Source organism: Camponotus vicinus, unplaced genomic scaffold (genome assembly GCF_025532165.1).
Source record: "Camponotus vicinus isolate PSW18456_S1 unplaced genomic scaffold, iyCamVici1.0 SCAF_9, whole genome shotgun sequence".
Classification (NCBI taxonomy): Eukaryota; Metazoa; Arthropoda; class Insecta; order Hymenoptera; family Formicidae; genus Camponotus; species Camponotus vicinus.
In genome coordinates, this window is record NW_028141981.1 from 17,797,503 (window position 1) to 17,817,011 (window position 19,509).

General features: G+C 41.8%; 1 protein-coding gene across 8 annotated transcripts in view; it reads left to right on the forward strand.

The window, feature by feature from the left end:
* Hth (Meis homeobox homothorax) overlaps positions 1-19,509 on the forward strand; it is a 425,203-nt gene that overhangs the window by 326,689 nt on the left and 79,005 nt on the right. For all 8 annotated transcript variants that reach the window (XR_014440459.1, XM_083108981.1, XM_083108986.1 and 5 more), the window contains one exon: positions 3,100-3,176. Coding sequence is in view for 7 of the 8 variants with exons in the window: in XM_083108981.1 (XP_082965107.1) it covers positions 3,100-3,176 (77 nt within the window). In the remaining variant the exon portion in view is untranslated. The remainder of the gene's footprint in view (positions 1-3,099; positions 3,177-19,509) is intronic.

Here is a 19,509-nt window from a genome sequence, read left to right on the forward strand (position 1 = left end):
TTCACCGAATATTGCATATTTCCATAATTCATATATCATCGATCGACGTTTCGATGAGTGAAAGACAGGCGATCGTTATTACGTTACATTTATTGCGCAAACTTAATAACTTTTACTTGATAAATTTATGTTATTAAAATCATATCTTTTTTAGCAGTAAAAATAAAGCGTGTACCGTTTATATCGTTTAGACACGTGAGATACACGTTGATAGAAATCCTCATGGAATACCAGCAACTTTCCATCAGTCATCTCGTTATATGTAAAGGGAAATTAACCGATAGACGATTCGAATCTCGATAATCGAATGAAGCCCGTATACCTTGCCAGTCGGCCTGTCGCCGATATTCACTCGAGGCTCGTCGCACGTACGCGTACGTACGTCGATCGCGTCGTCGAATCTGCAATTTAACGCGTATCGATCGTACTCTCGTGGGGCCCCGCGTCGCGCGCGATCGTCTCAATCCTCCTCCTCTCGACGCGGCTTTATACGCGGCGTTAGATATCCGCGGAGATCCGATGGAAACTCTACGCCCAGACAATGCGCTCGGCCGATTTAATTAGGATAAGAATCGCTCGGATCGGATATACACCGGCACACAATGGAGTTTACCGAGCGGGGGTGAGGGGGAGGAAAGGAGAGCCGGGAGTGGGGGACGGAGCCACGCTTCTGATGTATGTATACCGTGGCTCGCCTCCAAGAAACATGATACAGCGTCGGTCGAGGAGCGAGCAGGGGAACGCGGGTTCAGGGAATAGATCTGCGGTTTCCAAAAATACCACAGGCTTCGACAAAAAGTAACGATCGGGGACGCAAAAAAGAGGGAGGGAGGGAGGGTGGAAGGAGGAGACATAATACCGCGGAGGCCACGTGCTAATTATGTAAAAATATGATGCGGCCCGTTTGCGGTGCAGCCGCAGGCTTTTATGCGCAGCCGGATTCTTTCGTGCCGATCGATATTTTGGCACGGATATCGAGCACGGTTAATTTTATATCGAAGGTAACGTGCGTGCGTACGTGTCACGGGATTCGTAATTGATGCGCTTATGAGGTGTCTCTTAAATGCGTATTTTAAAAGCCGAATATAGAACACGGAAACAACATGTGCTGAAATGATTCTTTCATGCAAATCGAACAATTTGATGTGGTTTTTTTTATACATCGAGGAAATTAAGCGACATAGCCATCGCGTGTCGTGGATAGTCAGCGGATAGACGGAGGGAATGTCCCCGCTGGGAACGTAACTGTCGGCGGACTATTTACTTGTGACGATTACGTGCGTCTAATTTCATAATTGCGGTTAATGCGAGATTAAAATTGAGATGTGGCTGCGCCGGCTAAATTAATACGTCTCGCTAGGTGTAATGTAATTGAGCGCCGGTAACGATGTTCCGTGCATCGCGTGTATAATTTTTTCAATGCTATTCCGCAAACGTGTATCGTTCAATCGCGAAAAAGATTGCATCCATTCAAGTAGAAAAAGAGCATCTAATTTATCAATTCTTTATTTTTCTACAATATTTGTCGCAATAATAATTGAAAATATCCTTTCGATTAGTCGCATCGATCGTTAATAATTATTTGAATTATAATCCGCGAATTAATCGCCACAAATTTTGATAAAAGTTAGTTGGTGCGCTTGATATTATGCTACGCATTATTCAAAAGAGAGCACTTGAACTTTGCGAAGGTTAATGTTATACGCATATAAAGATATACCGGGCTTGACGTAGCATGCAGGTGCGCAACGCGTCGCACGCGTGTCATACATCTCTTAGAAACTTGGCGCACGTTTGACTGCATAATAACATCAGAAAGATTCGGCTCTTGTTGGGAGCGCGATATTAATGCGCGCAGTAACTTCTCCGGATGAGCGGCTAGAATGCTGCATGAATTTATACGCCTGCGTGGCAAGATCGATGGAATATATATCCGAGCGTATAATTTATCTATCCGAATTTCATTTAGGACAGGAGAAGATAATTAACTTGAAATATTTTTTATTATATATATAAATAAGAAATATATATAAAAATAAAAATTATTTTATTCATTTACATAAATAAAAAATTTATTTTTATATACTTATCATTGATTTTTATTAATATTTTGCTAAAATTTTTCTCTAAATAAGCGTTTAGTTTTTAAAAAATTAATTAAAAATTGGCAAGTAAGAGCCAATTTTTAATTAACTTTTTAATTGTTATTATTTGAGCAAATTTTTTATTTTTTTCCTATTATAGTAATTTACTTTTCAATAATGAAACGTAATTCTTTATTTTTCTAAAAGAAATTCAATAAAATTTTGTTGGCAAAAATGGTCAAGATGTCAACGTATTATTTGAAATTGAGCGAAAGTCGAACGATTTTTCCTGCTTATCGATTTTTTTTGATTATATCAGTATTATTCTCACATTTTTTCGCTTTATACAGTAAAGTCTCCCCGTTTCACCAGAGGAAATATATATAAAAATATACGAACAGAGTCCTGGCGCATTGTCGTTTCGGGTAGCACGAGCGCATCTGCGCCGATGTAACCGCGCGATAAAATGCGGTTGTCCAAGCGCGCGATACATAGCGGGAACTTTTTGCCGCGCCGCTGTCTCTTCCACCAATCTCCTCTTCCTTCTCATTCTGTGTCTTTGCTTTTTTATTGTTGTTGTTGACCAGCAATAAATAATATTTCGCAGGTGCATCCAGACGACGTGATGCCCGTAATACGGGGATCGTCGCGCAGATAAAAGTCCGCGCGCGGCGCACTATGTGTTATTCTATGTACTTACCTTGGTACGCGATAAATCATTCGATAAATTGTTTGAAAGCCCGCGTTCGTCGACGAGACGCGAAGCTGATGGTGGTGGAGTGAGACAGAGAGGAGGAATTTTTTTTTCTATCCGCGCATTTTACGTCCGCTAATTGTTGCGCTCGACTTAACTGCTCTGTCAGGGTTAGTATTTAATAATTGCGATGTCTCGTCGGCATGCAGTTTCGCGCTAATTGACGCCTGAGTTCTTGGCTCGCATCGTTACTTAAGTACGCGAGATAGTTCATGCTCAATTTCATCGTTAATGGACCGGATTTACTTTTTTTGCTTGCAGCATCCATATCCCTCGGAAGACCAGAAAAAACAGTTGGCACAGGACACGGGGTTGACGATTCTTCAGGTCAACAACTGGTGAGTAAATCATTTCTTATGTAACATTTTATATGCATTTTATCGTGCAATTATCTGCGCGAATAAAATATAAAAATGTAATATTGTATTTTCCAACATTTCTGTCAAAATATCAATCTGTGATAATTTTACAAAAAGATCGCATCAAAAAATCTTTCAATTTTTAATTCAAATGGAAAACGAGCATTTGATTTATCAATTCTTTATTTTTCGGTTATACGATGCGAAAATATTTTTTAAATTAATCTCGCATTGATCGTTTGAATTATGTCGGCAAATTAATCATCACAAATTTCGATAAAAGTCAGTTGATACGTTCATCGATATTATGCTGCACATTCAAAAGGAAGCATTTGACTTTTACGAATAATGTTCTACGCGCATAAAAAGATACCGGGTTTGACGTAGCATGCATCTTGCTGTTAGCTTGCTTTATCTCCAATATTATCTCCGACTGAAAAGATTCGATAAATCTGAAATACACCGCGGGATAAAACAAATTGTGTTGAAAGCTATAAAGCACGTATATTTCATTCTAAACATTTGTCATCGCGGGAACGGCGATAATCGAGAATTTTATAGGGCGTGCTCAGACTTTTTCGCGTGCTCGTGAGTGTAAACAAATTTATCTCCCGGTCGTGATCGAGTCTTCCCGAACGATAACGATTGAAAGCTCGCTGCGTGCGTGCCAAGCGAGAGAAACTTTTTCTAGACCGGCGGGCATGAGAGCGCGGCGGACGGGTGTCGAATCATATGGCACGTCGCACGTGTCATATGCGAATTCCAGACACCCTGAAATTACGCCCGTACATCAAACCGAACGAGGCGTGCACGACCGGAACCCCGGTACCGGCGATCGCACGTTGACGTTGCAACGAGCTGATTATTTCAGCGCGCCAATCACGCGAATACAAACGTCGTAGTAAGCATACGTGTGTCAGCGAGTCCGAGCGAGAGACGAGCCGAGCGAACGTGCTGAATTTCGAAATTTATCGTATAATTTGTGTTTTTTTTTTATCCTCTCTTTCTATCTGGCAAAGAAGCATAAATTGCAACGACAGCGGTTTTCTGGCTTCGATTCTAATTCGTTCTGATATCGTGCGTCATCGACACTCGCAGTTTTGCTCGTTGCATCGCAGCGATTGCGTAATGTCGATGAACGAGTTTTGTATTTGTGAAATTTGCCGTTTCTCGATTTAGAAAGGAAGAATTCTACAGACAATCATGAGAACCGAATGGTACTAGTTATTTCTGTTTCCCATCTTATTAAAAGAGCGATATAACTAATGATGACCGCTTTTCATAAGTAAAAGATAGAACGATTTTCTTATTTTCCGTCGTATTTGTTGCGAAAATGATTAGAAAAGAATCGGTAATACTGGTCATTAGAGAAATGCAGGAAACTAAAAAGTAGAGATTGAATCATCTGAGCGAGCAACAGTTTCATAACGTAAGATTGAGAAATAGACGAGCAAAACGTATCTATAAAAAGAGATGTAAATCGCCATTTGCTCTTAGATTCAAGTGAGTTATAAAATACCGTCATTAAAGAGCGGGATCTGTGTTAAATTCCGCCTTACATTACAAGCCACTGTAACATCACCGCGAAGAGATCATTTCGTTCTCCGATAAAGCGAAATTTATTCCGGATCGTTACGACTAATCGGAAACATTTCGCATCGGCTACATCATCATCGATCGGAAATATCGGGTTACGTAATTTTACATAATGCATCGCTGTAATCCGTGTACTTTCCCATGCAATTCACTCGCTCGCATCCAAGAACTCCGTCTGTCTCTCTCTTTCTCTCCGGCGTGCTTTATCGCGCTAAATACACCGACACGCTAAAGAATTTCTTTACGGTCCATGAAAATTTTAATAGATTGCCGTTGCTTCGTGTAAAAACTCGGCTAATATATCGGGTATGGCGTATGGTTTCGTTACTTTCTTTCGTTGCGTTCACGTGGCTCGTGTCCAAGCGTCGTCCATGCGAGTGCAATAATTTCCGCGAGGCCGAGTAGAGCAAGCGAAACCGAGTGTAAAGATCCGTTTACATATGTAAGCACCAATATACGTTCATTTACTCGCTTGTACTCGTTTACGTTGTCCCCGACAAATTCCTTTATTAGAACAATGAATATCCCGCACATTATTCGTAATATATTTCGATGTAATTTCGTGTTACCACCACTACATCAGAGTCCAATAAAGATTTGTAATTTTGTCGAAGAAAATATTGTAATGAAAATTACAATATAGTTTTTGTATAATAATCAAAATATCTTAATCGTTATATTCCAGTTTTACAATAAATATCATATAAGAGAATATACTTTTCAGGTAATTTGTGTAAAATTTTCTTCGTGTACTTTTACTTTATAAATTTGAAAAAATAAGCTGGGAAAAATAAATTTCAATGATCAGGAATTTTGTATTCTTCAATCGAATGGCTAACACATTTGTTTGCTCCATTTTAGACATAAAAATAAATAAAAAAACTACTAAATATAATTATATAATGTAATAGCATTATATTTAGTAATAGTAATAATACAAAATAAAGAAAATATCGAAATGTCAAAATTTGCTTTCGAAAAACTATGCGACTTACATCCTGATTTGTATAAGTTTGCATTGCAAAAGAGATGCTTTTGCTCGGAAGAATGAATTCATTCAATGCATGTACTCTGTACTCGCATAATACATGCATCTTAATAATGTCGAACGATGTACGAATCGTACGTAACGTAGTCACATCACGCTCTAACGTAACGTAACGTAACGTTTAAAATAATTTCGCTCACGTTGCGCGCATCGTAGCTTTCGCGACTATAGAGGTGAAGAGCTTGTAAAACGTTTATGCGCCGTTCGCTTTATGCACCTTTAATCTTGGCGCGAAGTGCCTTGTGCTGGATATTATACTAGCCGCTATTATGTAGCGACTTTACGATTTTCGTATCTGGACCGTCAATCGCAACTGCACTCTTGACAATCTTCTCGCGTTTTCCCATTTTCTCGAGAAGTCCCGTTTCTATCTCTCCTCCCTCCTAGTGTATGATTATCATACCACCAATACTCGAATCGCCCGCAGTTGACCTCGGATATTGATCGCGATTCTTTCTTCTGATATTTTATCGCTATTTTTATTTTAATCCTTGCGGAGAAACATTTTGTTACGGTCTCGAGATTGTTAGTTCAGGCAATCCGCTAAGTAGGTATGCGTTCGAGGATATTTCGCGAAGATATCCCGTCGCAGGTGTGACTGATAAGTGCAGCGCGATTACGTTAATGACTGGGGTGCATATTTACGGCCGTTAACGTAATCGCTTGGTACAGTCACGTCGCGAATCGCTCGTCATTAGCGTAGGTAGTTCGCGGATATCTCGGTGAATACCGAACGAGACACGGAGCATGGGTTACGAAACGCGTCCGCATGTCGAATCCGACTGCGATTAAAAGCGACGACGAATCGAGAGAAACGAGACAAGCGCGAGAGAGAAAAAGAGAGATCGTCGCGAGAGATAACCGATACTTTACGGTCCTCTTTGATACGCTCGCAGTTTACGGATTCAGGAATGTAGTCCGCGGGATCTCACGTATATATCTGTAATGACGATAATTAATAAATCGCCGCTCGCGGCCATTACGCGTCGTAATAATAAATTTAAGTATGCGTTTCCACTTATAAGGAATTTCGCCGACATTGTCGCAGTCTTGTCTCGTTTTACATCGTGTCGCTTACGCAACGACGTTCGAGTTAATTATTCCGAAGGCAGAAATCTCGTTGATTCGCTCACCGTCTGTGATGAGATTTTTATTTTCTTTTCTGAATCGTTACTAGATTGCTCAACAATGATCGCTTCTCGATAGTTTCCAAGCAGTACCGTGATATTTCCGACGTTTATTATAAAAGTGTATTTCAATTTTTTGCGATTTTTTATTTAACAGATAGGAAGAAATGAAACTAGTATAGTCTCTTGCACGCGACATAGTATATTTCTGGCTTTAATAATTTTTTTATTTTTATTCTTTTCCATAATCCATTTTTCAAATAAACTTGCAGAGTAATCGCGTGTTACGTATAATATAAACATCATGTCTGCTAAATTTATAATTCACTAATAGTTGCAAAAATTGAATCGTTTTGTATGCACATCGTAGCAGACGAAATATATCACAAAGTTACATTTTATATTTCCAGAATTTATCGAATTTCTAGAATACTTTTTGCGATGACAATCGTTTTTCGATAAAGTTCCAAGACAAGCGCGCGATATTTTTAGAGCTCGTAAATTATTAGACAGCCAACCGCACTTACTTCGCGGAGAGGTATTCTCGAAGACACGATCGTCGTCGCGGCCGTTAATTCCCTACGATCCGGTATTAGCTGGAAAGGGTTAAGACGACGTAGAGAGCCGTCCCGTGAAAGCTTAGTCCTTCTCCGTCCCGTGGAAATCCCCCGTTTCTTCGAGTTGATCCATCCAGCCCTGTCTCCTTCCGCCCTTTCCATCTACGGGGAACGGGCTGTGTCTCACGCCCCCAATCTCGCTATCTTGATAGATGTTTCCGCGTGGCACCTGCGCCGGCATCCGAATTACATCGGGCCCTGTTTACCGTGATATTTAAGCGACGTAGTCGCGTCGCAATCCGGTCCCTGCAACCCCCGCTCCGACCAGCCCCTCCTCCTCTCGTCGTGGATGAAATCGTGTCGCGCCGCGGTAATCTCTTCGGCTAACTTTAGCGGGAGCGAAGATCGAAATAATCCAGGTTACCCGTCGTTTTCCACGGGGATGAATCGGACGTGCCTGCATACGCGGCACGCCGGGGAGACCAAAGCAACGCGCGAAAAAAGGTGGGACAGAATCGCGCCGGATATAAAACGCGAAACGAATCGCGCATCGGGGATGCATCGTCAACGGAGTATATATGTCCTCCTCGCTTTCTCCGTTTCCTTCTCTCGCTTTCTTTTCCGCTTATTTTTTCTCCCTTACGCCGCGACGTCGCGGCCGGTTTGCGGCGCGTATAAATAAAATTGTCGCGACGTTCGCGAACGTCTCTCGCATTTGGCTCTCGCTGAGCGGGCGCGAGGAGAGGACGCGAGGGCGGGAGGATCGCGGTAATTGAGCACAAATCAAGTTTAAGGAGGGCCACCATCGCTAGCGATCCACGAAGTTGACGCCGCGTTACTTCGCTCAGCCAGCCGTGCCGTGCGCGCGTTTATATTTATTTCCATCGCGTTCCCGGACGCCCACGTAACGCCGCGCTAATTACGGACCCGCGGCGCTTCGTCGTCGCGCGAACGGCCCTAATTGCGTCGTCGCGATTGGAAAAGCGACGGGATATTTTGCAAGAGCGGGTGTTGTTTACATTCGGTACTTTTTCAACCAGTCGACGTTCCTCGAATGTTGTTTGTCTGGTGAAATGTTTATTTCGCGAAACGGACCAGTCTGTAAGTTTTACACGAGGCACGTTTAATTTATTTTCGAGTTAACAATGTAAGAGTGTACGGTTATATTTTTTAGCATCTCGAATTTTGGAAGTTAATTAAATTCATATCATTTTGTGCAATTTAGCGACGCATAGGTCTAGAAAAAGATGCCTTTATTTATGTATCGAGATTTCAAGAAAGACAGCGAGAGAGAAAGATAGAGCCACGCATCGTTCACTCGCAGTGCTGTTCGCTTCTCAGATTCCAACTAGTTGTACGGTGAAACTTGAAACCTCCGTTCGATCTTCATCTTCCTCCGCGTATTGGCATACGAACTTCTTTTACGAGAAGTCGCGTCGAGGAGCGGAAAGGTGCGAGGGAAGGAAAGAGGACAGGCAAACCACCCGCGTTTTTGCATACCGAGACGAAAGTGCGCGTCGTGATGTACGATTCGCGTGGGTGGGCAGGTATATAAGGGGGCGCGCGTAGGCGGACTCTGGAGCTTACGAGGCTTGCACTTGCGCCGAAGTGCATGCGAGCCCGCGGCAATTTCTTCGCGGCGCGATAAGTTTCGTGATATATTTCGCCGGGGGAAACTCATGTTTCCGTAATGCAATTAGAGCATGGCCGTGCGCCTCGCAGGAAAAAGGCGGGAAGGGACCGCTTACATCGTTGACGACGACAACGATGAGAATAAGTGGCTTAGAAATAGGTGCTCTAATTAGAATGCGCTGGACAAATGAAGTAATTCGTAAATAAAATAAAATCGAGAAAAATATACATGCGCATGCATCGAAGATGAGTCCGACGACCATCTCTCTGGCTGCTTTCTCCCTCTCCCTCCCTCTCTCTCTCTCTCATTCTCTTCGTCCACAATTTTCCGTCACATATATCAACCTGGACAGTAGTTAGAACCGTTGCCAGCTTGTTACTGTGTAACCCTCCGCGATTCGCGCACACAAACGTGTGCATACCTCTGCCTAACTTACGCCTGAAAATCGCGTACACCAGGACCAGTGCGGGGAAGAAACTACTCGCGAGAATGTACAAGAGATTGTACGAAAGAAACCAACGATTGAAAATGACATCTCTGTAAATTTCGAATGTTACACACACACCTAAATAAATATCCTAATAATTCAAATTTATTATATCACGATTAGATATTAAAGCATGCTGAAATCAGTAATTTCAAGTCCAGGATGGGCCATCTTCTTGCTTGAAAACTCCGCCTTCTTGTTTGAGAGTAATCATCCGCAGAGCCCTCGCAAACTAATGTTCGCGCGCGTCATTCCGGCAGCGTACGAATGTGTGCTAATATTCTCGCTAATTTAACCGCTCCCCCCGCCCTTCCTCGCGACGCATTTCGCTAATAAACCAGAAGTTATTTATCGGCTCTTGCCCACCTCCGGTTGCGCTGCCTCCCTCGACCGCGGTGGCTTCGCCTGGCACTCGGGCCGTTTATTTCGCGGCCGCTACTCGCGGAATCTCGACGACATTTTTCTTCCGCGCGTACACCACTTTATGCCGCAAACGGTAACGCCTGCGATATTCGCCCCGTTTAATCCGCAGTCGAAATAATTTTATCCACCGGGCCGTTTGTCTCGTCGTCGCTTCCTCCGCCGACGTCGTTGGCCGCGCGCGTTTTTCTCCGCACGCACATTGCGTATATCGCACGCCGTAATTTAGGTTACTTAAGCCGCGGACTAAATAATTTTATCACTATGCTCATTTATTTTCCCGATGTTTCTCGCGCGTTGTATCAACGCGACGCGCAGCGAGAGATATGTTTTCCCGCGCACAAGAGACGGAATCGCTTTTATTTCCCGCGACGAATATTGTGCTGACGTCCGTTGAAAACCGTATTTCTTCGTGCTGTTTCGTACGAATTAATTATAATCCCCGATGAACCTGTATCTGTCCATTCTGATAAGCGGTTTCCTGTGCGCGCGTGGAAATAATTCTACGTTTTAAGCGGTCTCGTTTCATTTTTACTTTTTCTCGACGTGGCTCTTCGTCGCGTATGTCTCGCGATGTGATTTACTCTATTTAAGAGCCGGAGGTTGAAATAATTTTATCACTTACAGCTGCACCGTCGTCGCGACGCAGTGTCTTGAGAGGGTTTCGATGTTAACGGAGACGAAGAGCGATTTCGCTTAAGCCTTCGAGATGCTTAATCACTGGACAAAATTTACCGCTTCGCGGCTACCTAAGAGAGAAAAAAAAGTATTTGGCAAGCTTAGCATGAAACAATAAAATCCATTTCTGCGTCGCCGGAAATTTGCACCGAAATTATCATCTCGATTTACAATTTACGTTATATATAATTTTTTATGATGCTATGCCTTATTGCATCGAACAATACATGACATACATCATATTTTTTCGTAAGGAAAGAAGCGATATCTATTAATATCCCTTCATTAGATAATTTCAATCGGTTTTGACTCAATATACTTGACATAATCTTTCTTTATTTTATTATTATCGCTGAATAAAATGTATAACGTGAAACGCATAGTGTTAAAATCTTTATATCTGTTATATCATGTTAAAGGGATGATGGCCGAGCAAGGCTTTTTTTTTACACAGGTTCTACTCAATAGTGCCCTCGCGATCCTTCTCCTTCTCACCATCGAATCGTTAACATCATAACTGTACGTCGTGGGGGTAATTTAGACCGCTGTAAAACCACGAGCAGTCCACGACGTCCCCTTTGCATGTCGTATGCGTGTATATATGCGTTTGGCTGTTAAGCGACTTGCTAACGAGACATTTCGTTTTACAAAATCGCGTTCGAGACCCGGGAGCCACGCGAATGGGGCCGTAAATCCCCGCAACCGGATGTTAATATCTCCCTCCCTCCATGTATCCCGAGACACGGCTATCCTACCTTCGGTTCGTGTTCCGCAAATATTGTTGCACGGCGTGGATGTCGCAGTTTTAAAGGCAATGGCCGTTAAACGTCACTCCCGTTGCTCCAGACCGGACCTAATCTCGCGCGCGTATTCCGCGAAAACGTCGTGACTCGTTTTGCAAACGGTCCAGCGCAACTGAACGATGGGTGATAAATCATGGGCACGCGTAAAGGTGGTAACCGTGCGTTCCGTCATAGCGGTAAATATTCTGCATAGATTGTCGTTCGAGGATACTACACGAGACAATAATATGCAAGTGTAAAATGATACAAAATTGATTGATCATTAACGAATTTACAAGTTGTTTCAAATTGTCATTGAATTTCAAGTGATAGAGAATCGATTATATTAAATTATTAGTATTATTTCGTATAGTTGAGAAAAATACACGTGATTTTTTCCTATTTTTGATTTTACACGATCGTTGAGAATATCCGGGAACGAGAGCAAGCTATATAGTTTGCATTTCAAGTAAGCAACTTCGCGTTTGAAGTCAGCTAAATCCGGATTCGTTGCAGATCATTCGATTACCCATAAGATAGAGAATAGAATCGACTTCCCGCAAATGAGGTCGTCGAGGAAGAAAGCACGCTATTATAGGAAACGAGGATAGACTCACCGTCTTACTCTATTCAGTTTAGCGATTATTCTACAGATTCTAGATTTTCGAGAATCGCCTGCGACGATTTCATTTCTGTTCGGTTGTGAGAATAATCAAACGGTAATGGAAAATTTGCATATGTATATATCTCAATTAATTAAGGAGAAGTGCGACATATTTTTTCAACCAGAAGACCTCTGAAGACATGCTTGAATTAAAAAAATGATTCTTATCTTTATTATCAATCTTTCTTTTATTTAAAATTATCTCGAAAATAAAATTGCTTTATAAATCATTATACTTTTCTCTTCTGAGAAAATGAATCACTTCGTATAATCCACTCGCAATCAAGATTTGACATCGAGTCAATGTATCGCTCGAGCTAATTGGAAAATCGTTATCATTCGATCTGGCAAATGATCGAAAGGCGCGTTTCTCGGAGAATTTCAGGAATGTTTCTGCATTCCGATCGGACTCGCGATGAGAGTCAAAATCCACGCAGAACAGGACTCGTTTGCGCGCTGCGAGGACAGGTGACACCGAGGATAGTAAGTCAGCCGGGTGTCACCGGCGCTGTATTCGTATCGCATCGCTCCATCACTTCTCGCGGTATTTTTTTACGGCGGTATGCCTTATACGGGCGTCTCAGGATTTTCGACTCGATCGATCATACGATCTCATTAATCTTCACAATTTTATGGCTGCGATCTACCGGTTGCTGACTGTATACTATCGATATATAATAAAAAAAGGATCATTATTTAGATTGATTATTCTTATTCTGCATCATTTCGTTATATTGTCGAAAATTCAACGGCAAATCCTTTAATTCATTTGAAATGATGCGTTACGTATGATGCGATTTTAAATGCGATAATTTAATCCGCTACATATAATAAAACTCGGCATGTGTACATTTCGCACTCGCTGGCTGACTTCGTCAAACGATCTCATTTAGTCATTCTCGTGCCGCCCCCTCAACGTCTCCCATCAACCCCACCGAAGGCTCGGGGAGTCCCCTCGATGCGGTGATACTACCACCATCGCCTCCTGTAGCTAGCAGGAAACCCTCTGGGGGCCTCGGGGTGGGCAGGAGTCGGATATCTAATTAGCGGGGGCTGATCGGTAATTACTACGATTAATCAATCCGTTTTCCATTTGTGCGCGCCGCGCGCGCTGAGAAGTAGCGGGGTAGAAGAGCGAATAGAAGAGCAGGGTAGGCACGTCGTAATAGTCGAAGAAGGGAGAAATAGGTCCTGGTTAGAACCACCGGAAAGGGATGCTGAAAACGTGAGAGAGAGAAAAGGGGCGCGATTGCGGCGGAGCAAACTTGTTCCGCGATTCCATAGCTGTGGTAGTTTCGAGATTGGGATTGTCGACCTTCCGGTCAATTACATCTTCACAATAAAGTCGCATTTATAGACCTTGGATATTACGTTAACATTTCTTCATTATTCTTGAAATGTCAGCCTGTGAAAATAGAACTTCTCTTAATGTCCGATATTTCAGAGAAAATTGTTTTATAAATAACAAATCTTTTTTTTTAAATATGTTCATTCTTTCTTTTTCTCCTATCAATTCATGTTTGCGTGCGATAGATGATTTTATTATGACTTTATGAACGATACGATTAAATTATGTCTTCCTCGCTTACGTCTCCTTGAAATATCCGTTGACGAGCAGACGAGACGAGGATGTGCGATATGATTTGTATTAAATTGATCTCGCAATCGACATGAATTGCACTTATGCGCTTGTAAAGTAGAAAAAGATAGGTGGACAGAAGGGAAGTGGAAGGAGAGGATCAGTAGCGTTACGAGATTGACCGGGTCAAATGCATACATTTCGACCCACTCGACAAACTTTTATTGCATTAGGCTTCGCACGTGCATTCACTTTGTCCGCCCCTCCTCCCTCTTCTCTGTCCTGTTCGCTTTACACTCATTGAGAACTGGCATTATCACCGGCGTAGGCACAGGAAGGACACTTTTGACTGTGTGACATGTGTAAATGCAAACGAGGTCGACGGACTTAACGCGAAATAAGCATATATGAAGAGAATTATCTCTAAAAAAATGTTAAAAAATGGATAAAGAGAAGGAGAATTTTTCAATTCATAAAGTTATAATCCAAGATAATAAATAATAGAAAAATTACTTAATTTGTGAAAAAAATTTGTTTTAACAAATAAAATAAGAAAGAGAATTTTATATAAATTTTTATAAGATTTTAGAAGAGAGAATACAGCGTATTAAAAAATGATTTTTGACAGTTCATAAAAAAGTATAACAATTTTTACAAGAAAAAGATATCCTTTTAATACCGAAGGGGTCGTAAGATCTAATAAGAAGGATATATCGCATTATGATGTTACGGCACTGTAGAAATAGAATCCTATTAGGAACAGCGCGCTAATGTTGCATAGGGGCGTCGAGGCATATGGAACGAAATCGCTTGATGCCATTAGCCTCGACTTTGTAAATAGTTTTCGCTCGAAGAATAACAACGCCGGCCCGACGCGGAACTGAGGGGTTGTAACCCTAAACCCTCGTGCTCGCCATTCTCCGCGAGCATCAACGTAACGAAGAATGCCTTCGTATGGAAGGAGTCGATTGTGATCGATCACCGGGGATTGTTCTCTTCAGACCCTTTCACGAAAGGGTTAGAGCATGCTGCATCCAGGGCAGCGGAAGGGGGGAGGACGGCTGCCTCGTTATTTGTTTTGCGCGAGAAGATTATCGCGTTATTACGCCCAGCGAGTCAAGGGTCCCAAAGATCACCCTAAGCTCGAAGACACGCAAACACTTGGCTTCTCGAATTACATTCTAGAATTGGCAGACGACATTGCCCTTTCCTATTGTAATCTTCCGATATTTACAAAATCAAGATATTTTCTTGATAATTCTAAATAAAGTAAAATAATGAAATTTGAGAGTTGCAAAAATATATTCAAGTATATTATCAAAATAAATGTCTGCAAAGAACTGATCGAAATGTACTTGTTTCGCAAATAAATTTCGACAATAATCGAATATTGATAAAATTTTTGTGAAAAATTTCGTTTGAAGATGCATGACTTCGCGCAACTTTCGCGTTAACATTCACAGACGATCAGATTTCATCGTTGTTTTGGCAAGAGATAGCCGAAGGTGAGCTTGTAGTTTGAACGCATAGTTTGAGCACATGGAGACAGAGGTAAAACTGTGGTTATGGAAGAGATGATGGAGCTGGAGGAGATAGAGACCGGCCGCCGCACAGAAGAGCCGTTGAACAGGGACAATGCTTTCATCATTGCCGCTCTTTCTTTCATTCCCCGCACCGGAGGTAGACCTCCTTCTCTTTCTTTCTCTTTCTTTTTTCTTTTCTTTCATGCTTTTTTGGCCGCAAAAGATCCATTGTCGTCGAGTTGTAGGTGGGTACCGTCAACCGGTAGGTATCAATGTCTCTACGCGGCAAGGGTTGGGGGATGAATGGGTTTTGTAAAAGTCCCTTCTTCTTTTCCGCTTCCTCCTGCTCTGTAAGCCTCCTCCCAATTGCGTTGTCTGCATCCTCTCGGCACCGCGTTTCTGAAAGACAGAAACGCTCTTTTCTTTTCGGTCCGACCGCGATTACGTTTGCTTTTTGTCAATAAAATGTCACACTAAATGTCTGTGCGTAGTAAACTTTGGTAAAAAACGAGATTAAATATATGTGCAAAAAGATAAATTTATCTTTAATTCGACTTATTACTAATCGACATTGAAATTTACATCAGTAATCTATGTAAAATTAATTCGCGCGTATGATGGCATTTATGTCTTCTTTATTATATTTTCGATCTGGATATGTACATTTTGATGTTGCGGTGAGAATTTCCATCGCTCGGGCAATTCCTCTATTTTCATCTGATGTCCCCGAGGATGAAGACATCTTTCGGAGTATTACCTCGCGATTGTAGGATGATTGTCGTCTGGGAGCCCCGCGGGAGGCCGCCAGATGTTTCGCGGCGACCCAATCAGACAACCCCCGAAGCAGTGCGCGACAATCAACCATCAAACAATCTGTCACCCTCCGGAACAGTCCGGTTGCTTGGATGATCGTGAACCAAAACACACACGTACCCACAACTCATAGGTTCTTCAGCCTTTTCATGAAGCGCATGCAAGTGAGCATATGTCTTCACGGTCGGTTTAATTATTTTGCTTGTTATGATGCGTGCGGTAAAACGCGGTGGTTTTTCAGTGTGAGTTTGATATTATACTTCTGGCACTTTAGCATATTATTATCTACAATACATCTATAATAGTTAAAGAGAATCACACGTGTTTGTAAAATAGGTTCTACTTCTATACGTATGTTTGTCATTTTCGTATTTTATATAGTTTATAATTTTATTATTTAGAAAATATAGAAAGAAATTAGAACAAATTTAATTATCCAAGAAATAATATTTCTTACATAATGTTTTTAACATATTTATGATTGAAATAATTTTTCTTTTTCTTTCCTTTGAAATAATATTAGTATTATTGTTATTTTCACAAATTCATTAACGTTAACCAGACATGCAACGAGTGTTTCAAGATTCGTAAGACCTCATATTCGGATCATGTGAGAATGGAAGTCGTCTCTCGAAGTTTCAACCGCCATAAAGGACACCTAGCTAGGATATTCTGGCTAAGGACACATCTCGTGATATCTTGCAACGGAAGGAAGCAAAAGGCGTACACGGGGTTACAGCGTACCTGAAATGCCTTGCTACGCCATTCGGAAGCTCGTTTGATGGCTCGTGTAGTCGTTATTGTCTCCGACCGACATCTCATGTCGTTACTAAGAGCTTCTACGGCATCGTTGACCACACATCTGATAACGACAAAACCGAGAAATTGTTAAAATCCACCAGCAATGCCCTTCGGCGCCGTCTATCTTCCTTCGTTATTTACCCTAGCGTAGCTACTCGCTACATTTCGAACTTATTTTCATCCTCCCCTTCTTAGTTCATCCCTTCGTTCGTTTTCTCTCCCTACGTGGGTTAGAAACGAGGAAGGCGCAGGCGAATGCGAGTCGTGGAGGAAAACGGCGGAGGTGGAACATAGTAACTAAGTTTTTATTGGGCAGTATATTACGCGGTCCGGCGATGGCTTCCGTCTCGCCAGCGTCTAAGTTAAGCGGATAACCGTATATTTCCGAAGGAGGATCACACCGGCCAGCACCTGCGTTCCAATACTTAGAGAGGTGTCCCTCCTTCCATCTCATATCTTGCTCTATCCTCTTTTCTTTTTCTCTCTTCCTTCTTCGTCTTTCTTCATAAGAATTCTCTTCGTTTCGCCGATTAACCACGTCTTGAAAATATCTCTTATTAAAAGTTCTGTCATTTCAAAAATTCCAAAGTGTTAAAGCATATATTCAGATGTGATTGTGATTTTTATCTCTAATATTCTTTAACGGGAACAATTGAAGAGAGTATCGTTCATAAAGACGCAATCTCTTGCCTTTTCAAATCACTTATTTCAAATATAAAGGTATCTGAAGTTTCCTCCTTTCGGGGGAACTTTAGTCTCTTTACCTTTAATTAATTACACTTCCCCCTCCCTAAGAACTTAACCGGATTGTATTATATTAAATTTATAATAGTTTTCACTTCCCACGCGGTGTTAAAGCTTGTATCCCTCTTACCAGGAAGCAATTTGCGCTAATTACGAACGCTGCCTAATTATACATCCGACCTATCCTGCTTGCAGCCCCAAATCTCTCCGCGTTCCCTACCTCCGCGTCTTTCATCCTGCCATCCACTGAGTTCGCGAGGAAAAGCCCTCTTCGTTATAGCGAGCGCATAGAGACCCCATTTATAATGTACGAGATACGCGTGTGTTTATACATAAGCGCAATTGGCTACAACGTTTCGCGTAAGAGTCGGGATGAGTGTGCGCATTTATCTGCGCCACAAAGACCGCAAATCTACTCGAGCGTAGCGCGATATTTCTGCTGAGCGATCTAGTATTCTTCTTTAGACTTTCTTAAATCGTTCGCACTATTGAAGAACATCGGAAACAGTATTCTGTATTTCGCAAATTTGGTAGAAATTGTGTTTCAAATTTTTTTATTTTAAAGGATAATTTTATCGATGAAAATTTTAATGATAAATATAAATGATAAATATTCATTCACATGCTGACGGAAATTCATTATACATGTATACGCAACAGATCGTGCGAGTATATGCAAGATTCGATTAGATTGTTATTAATTCAGCTTAAACACGGCAATGCATTACGTAAATCCGTGATTTGTCTGTTGAAATTCGGTCGATTTTTAGCCGCGAATGCAATATTCGAGAATATAGTTGTAAGCACTTCAAACCCACGAAAATAACCAGAGGATCTCTAGTCTCGCGGGACTTTGCATATTCCCGAATCTGAAAATATTCGCATGCAAAGTCTTCTTGGCGTCGGGGGTAAGGGAACGTGGAGTTTTGCGGAGGGCGGCAATGGGGGGGCCTGGCCCGTTTATAATAAAGCGCAATATCCGAGGATTTCCTTAAGTTGCATATTCAATGATTTCCTCGGAGACTTTGGTCGTTCGCCGTACTGGTGCGAGGGGAGAAACAGAGAGAGAGGTAGGGCGAAAGTGGTTGTACGGAGGGAGCAACGTAAAATTGGAATCGTTAAAACGAACCAGGCACATATATACTGATGTTTAAAATAACGCGATCATATTTCTCTCTCTTTTTCTTTTTCTCTATTAATGAAAACAAATTATGAATAGAAACATGATACTTTATCGATATTTAATGCAAAATTTATACGAATGAAAATTTAAGAAAAGAAAAATATGTATATATATATATAAAACTTATATATTGGTATATCGTAAAATGATTTTTAAATGAATTTTAATTTCTATGTTGAAAACTTCCTAGAAATTAAACTGTCTATACATATAAGTACCTTTAGAAAGTTTTATCGCGATGATAAAGAGAGTCACGTCCGTCATAATTCGTCAGTTGAATGACAATTCGGGGAGAGACCGATTTGGTAGACCCTTAGGTACGCAGATTGCCACGCACTGTTTGACGCGGCGTGCGTTGCCGTGGGTGGCACCGGAACTTCAATTCAGCGTGGCAGCGGCCGACTATATGATAAATATTGTTTAGCCTTGTCCGACGTTGAGCCGGTAAGTGAAGCCGGGGTTCGTCGTGGCTGATGGTGTTGGACCGGGTGAGTGATGTCCAGGCGCGCGCCTCCCGTCAACGGGATAGGTCGGCGCGAAGGAGAATGATGATGACATAATGACGTCGCAGTGGGCGAGCAATAGCTGACATCCGCCACCGAATATTCTAAATCACTTGCTCGTTCGCGTCCTCGTTGTCGTCGTCGTCGTCGTCGTCGTCGTCGTCGTCGTCGCCA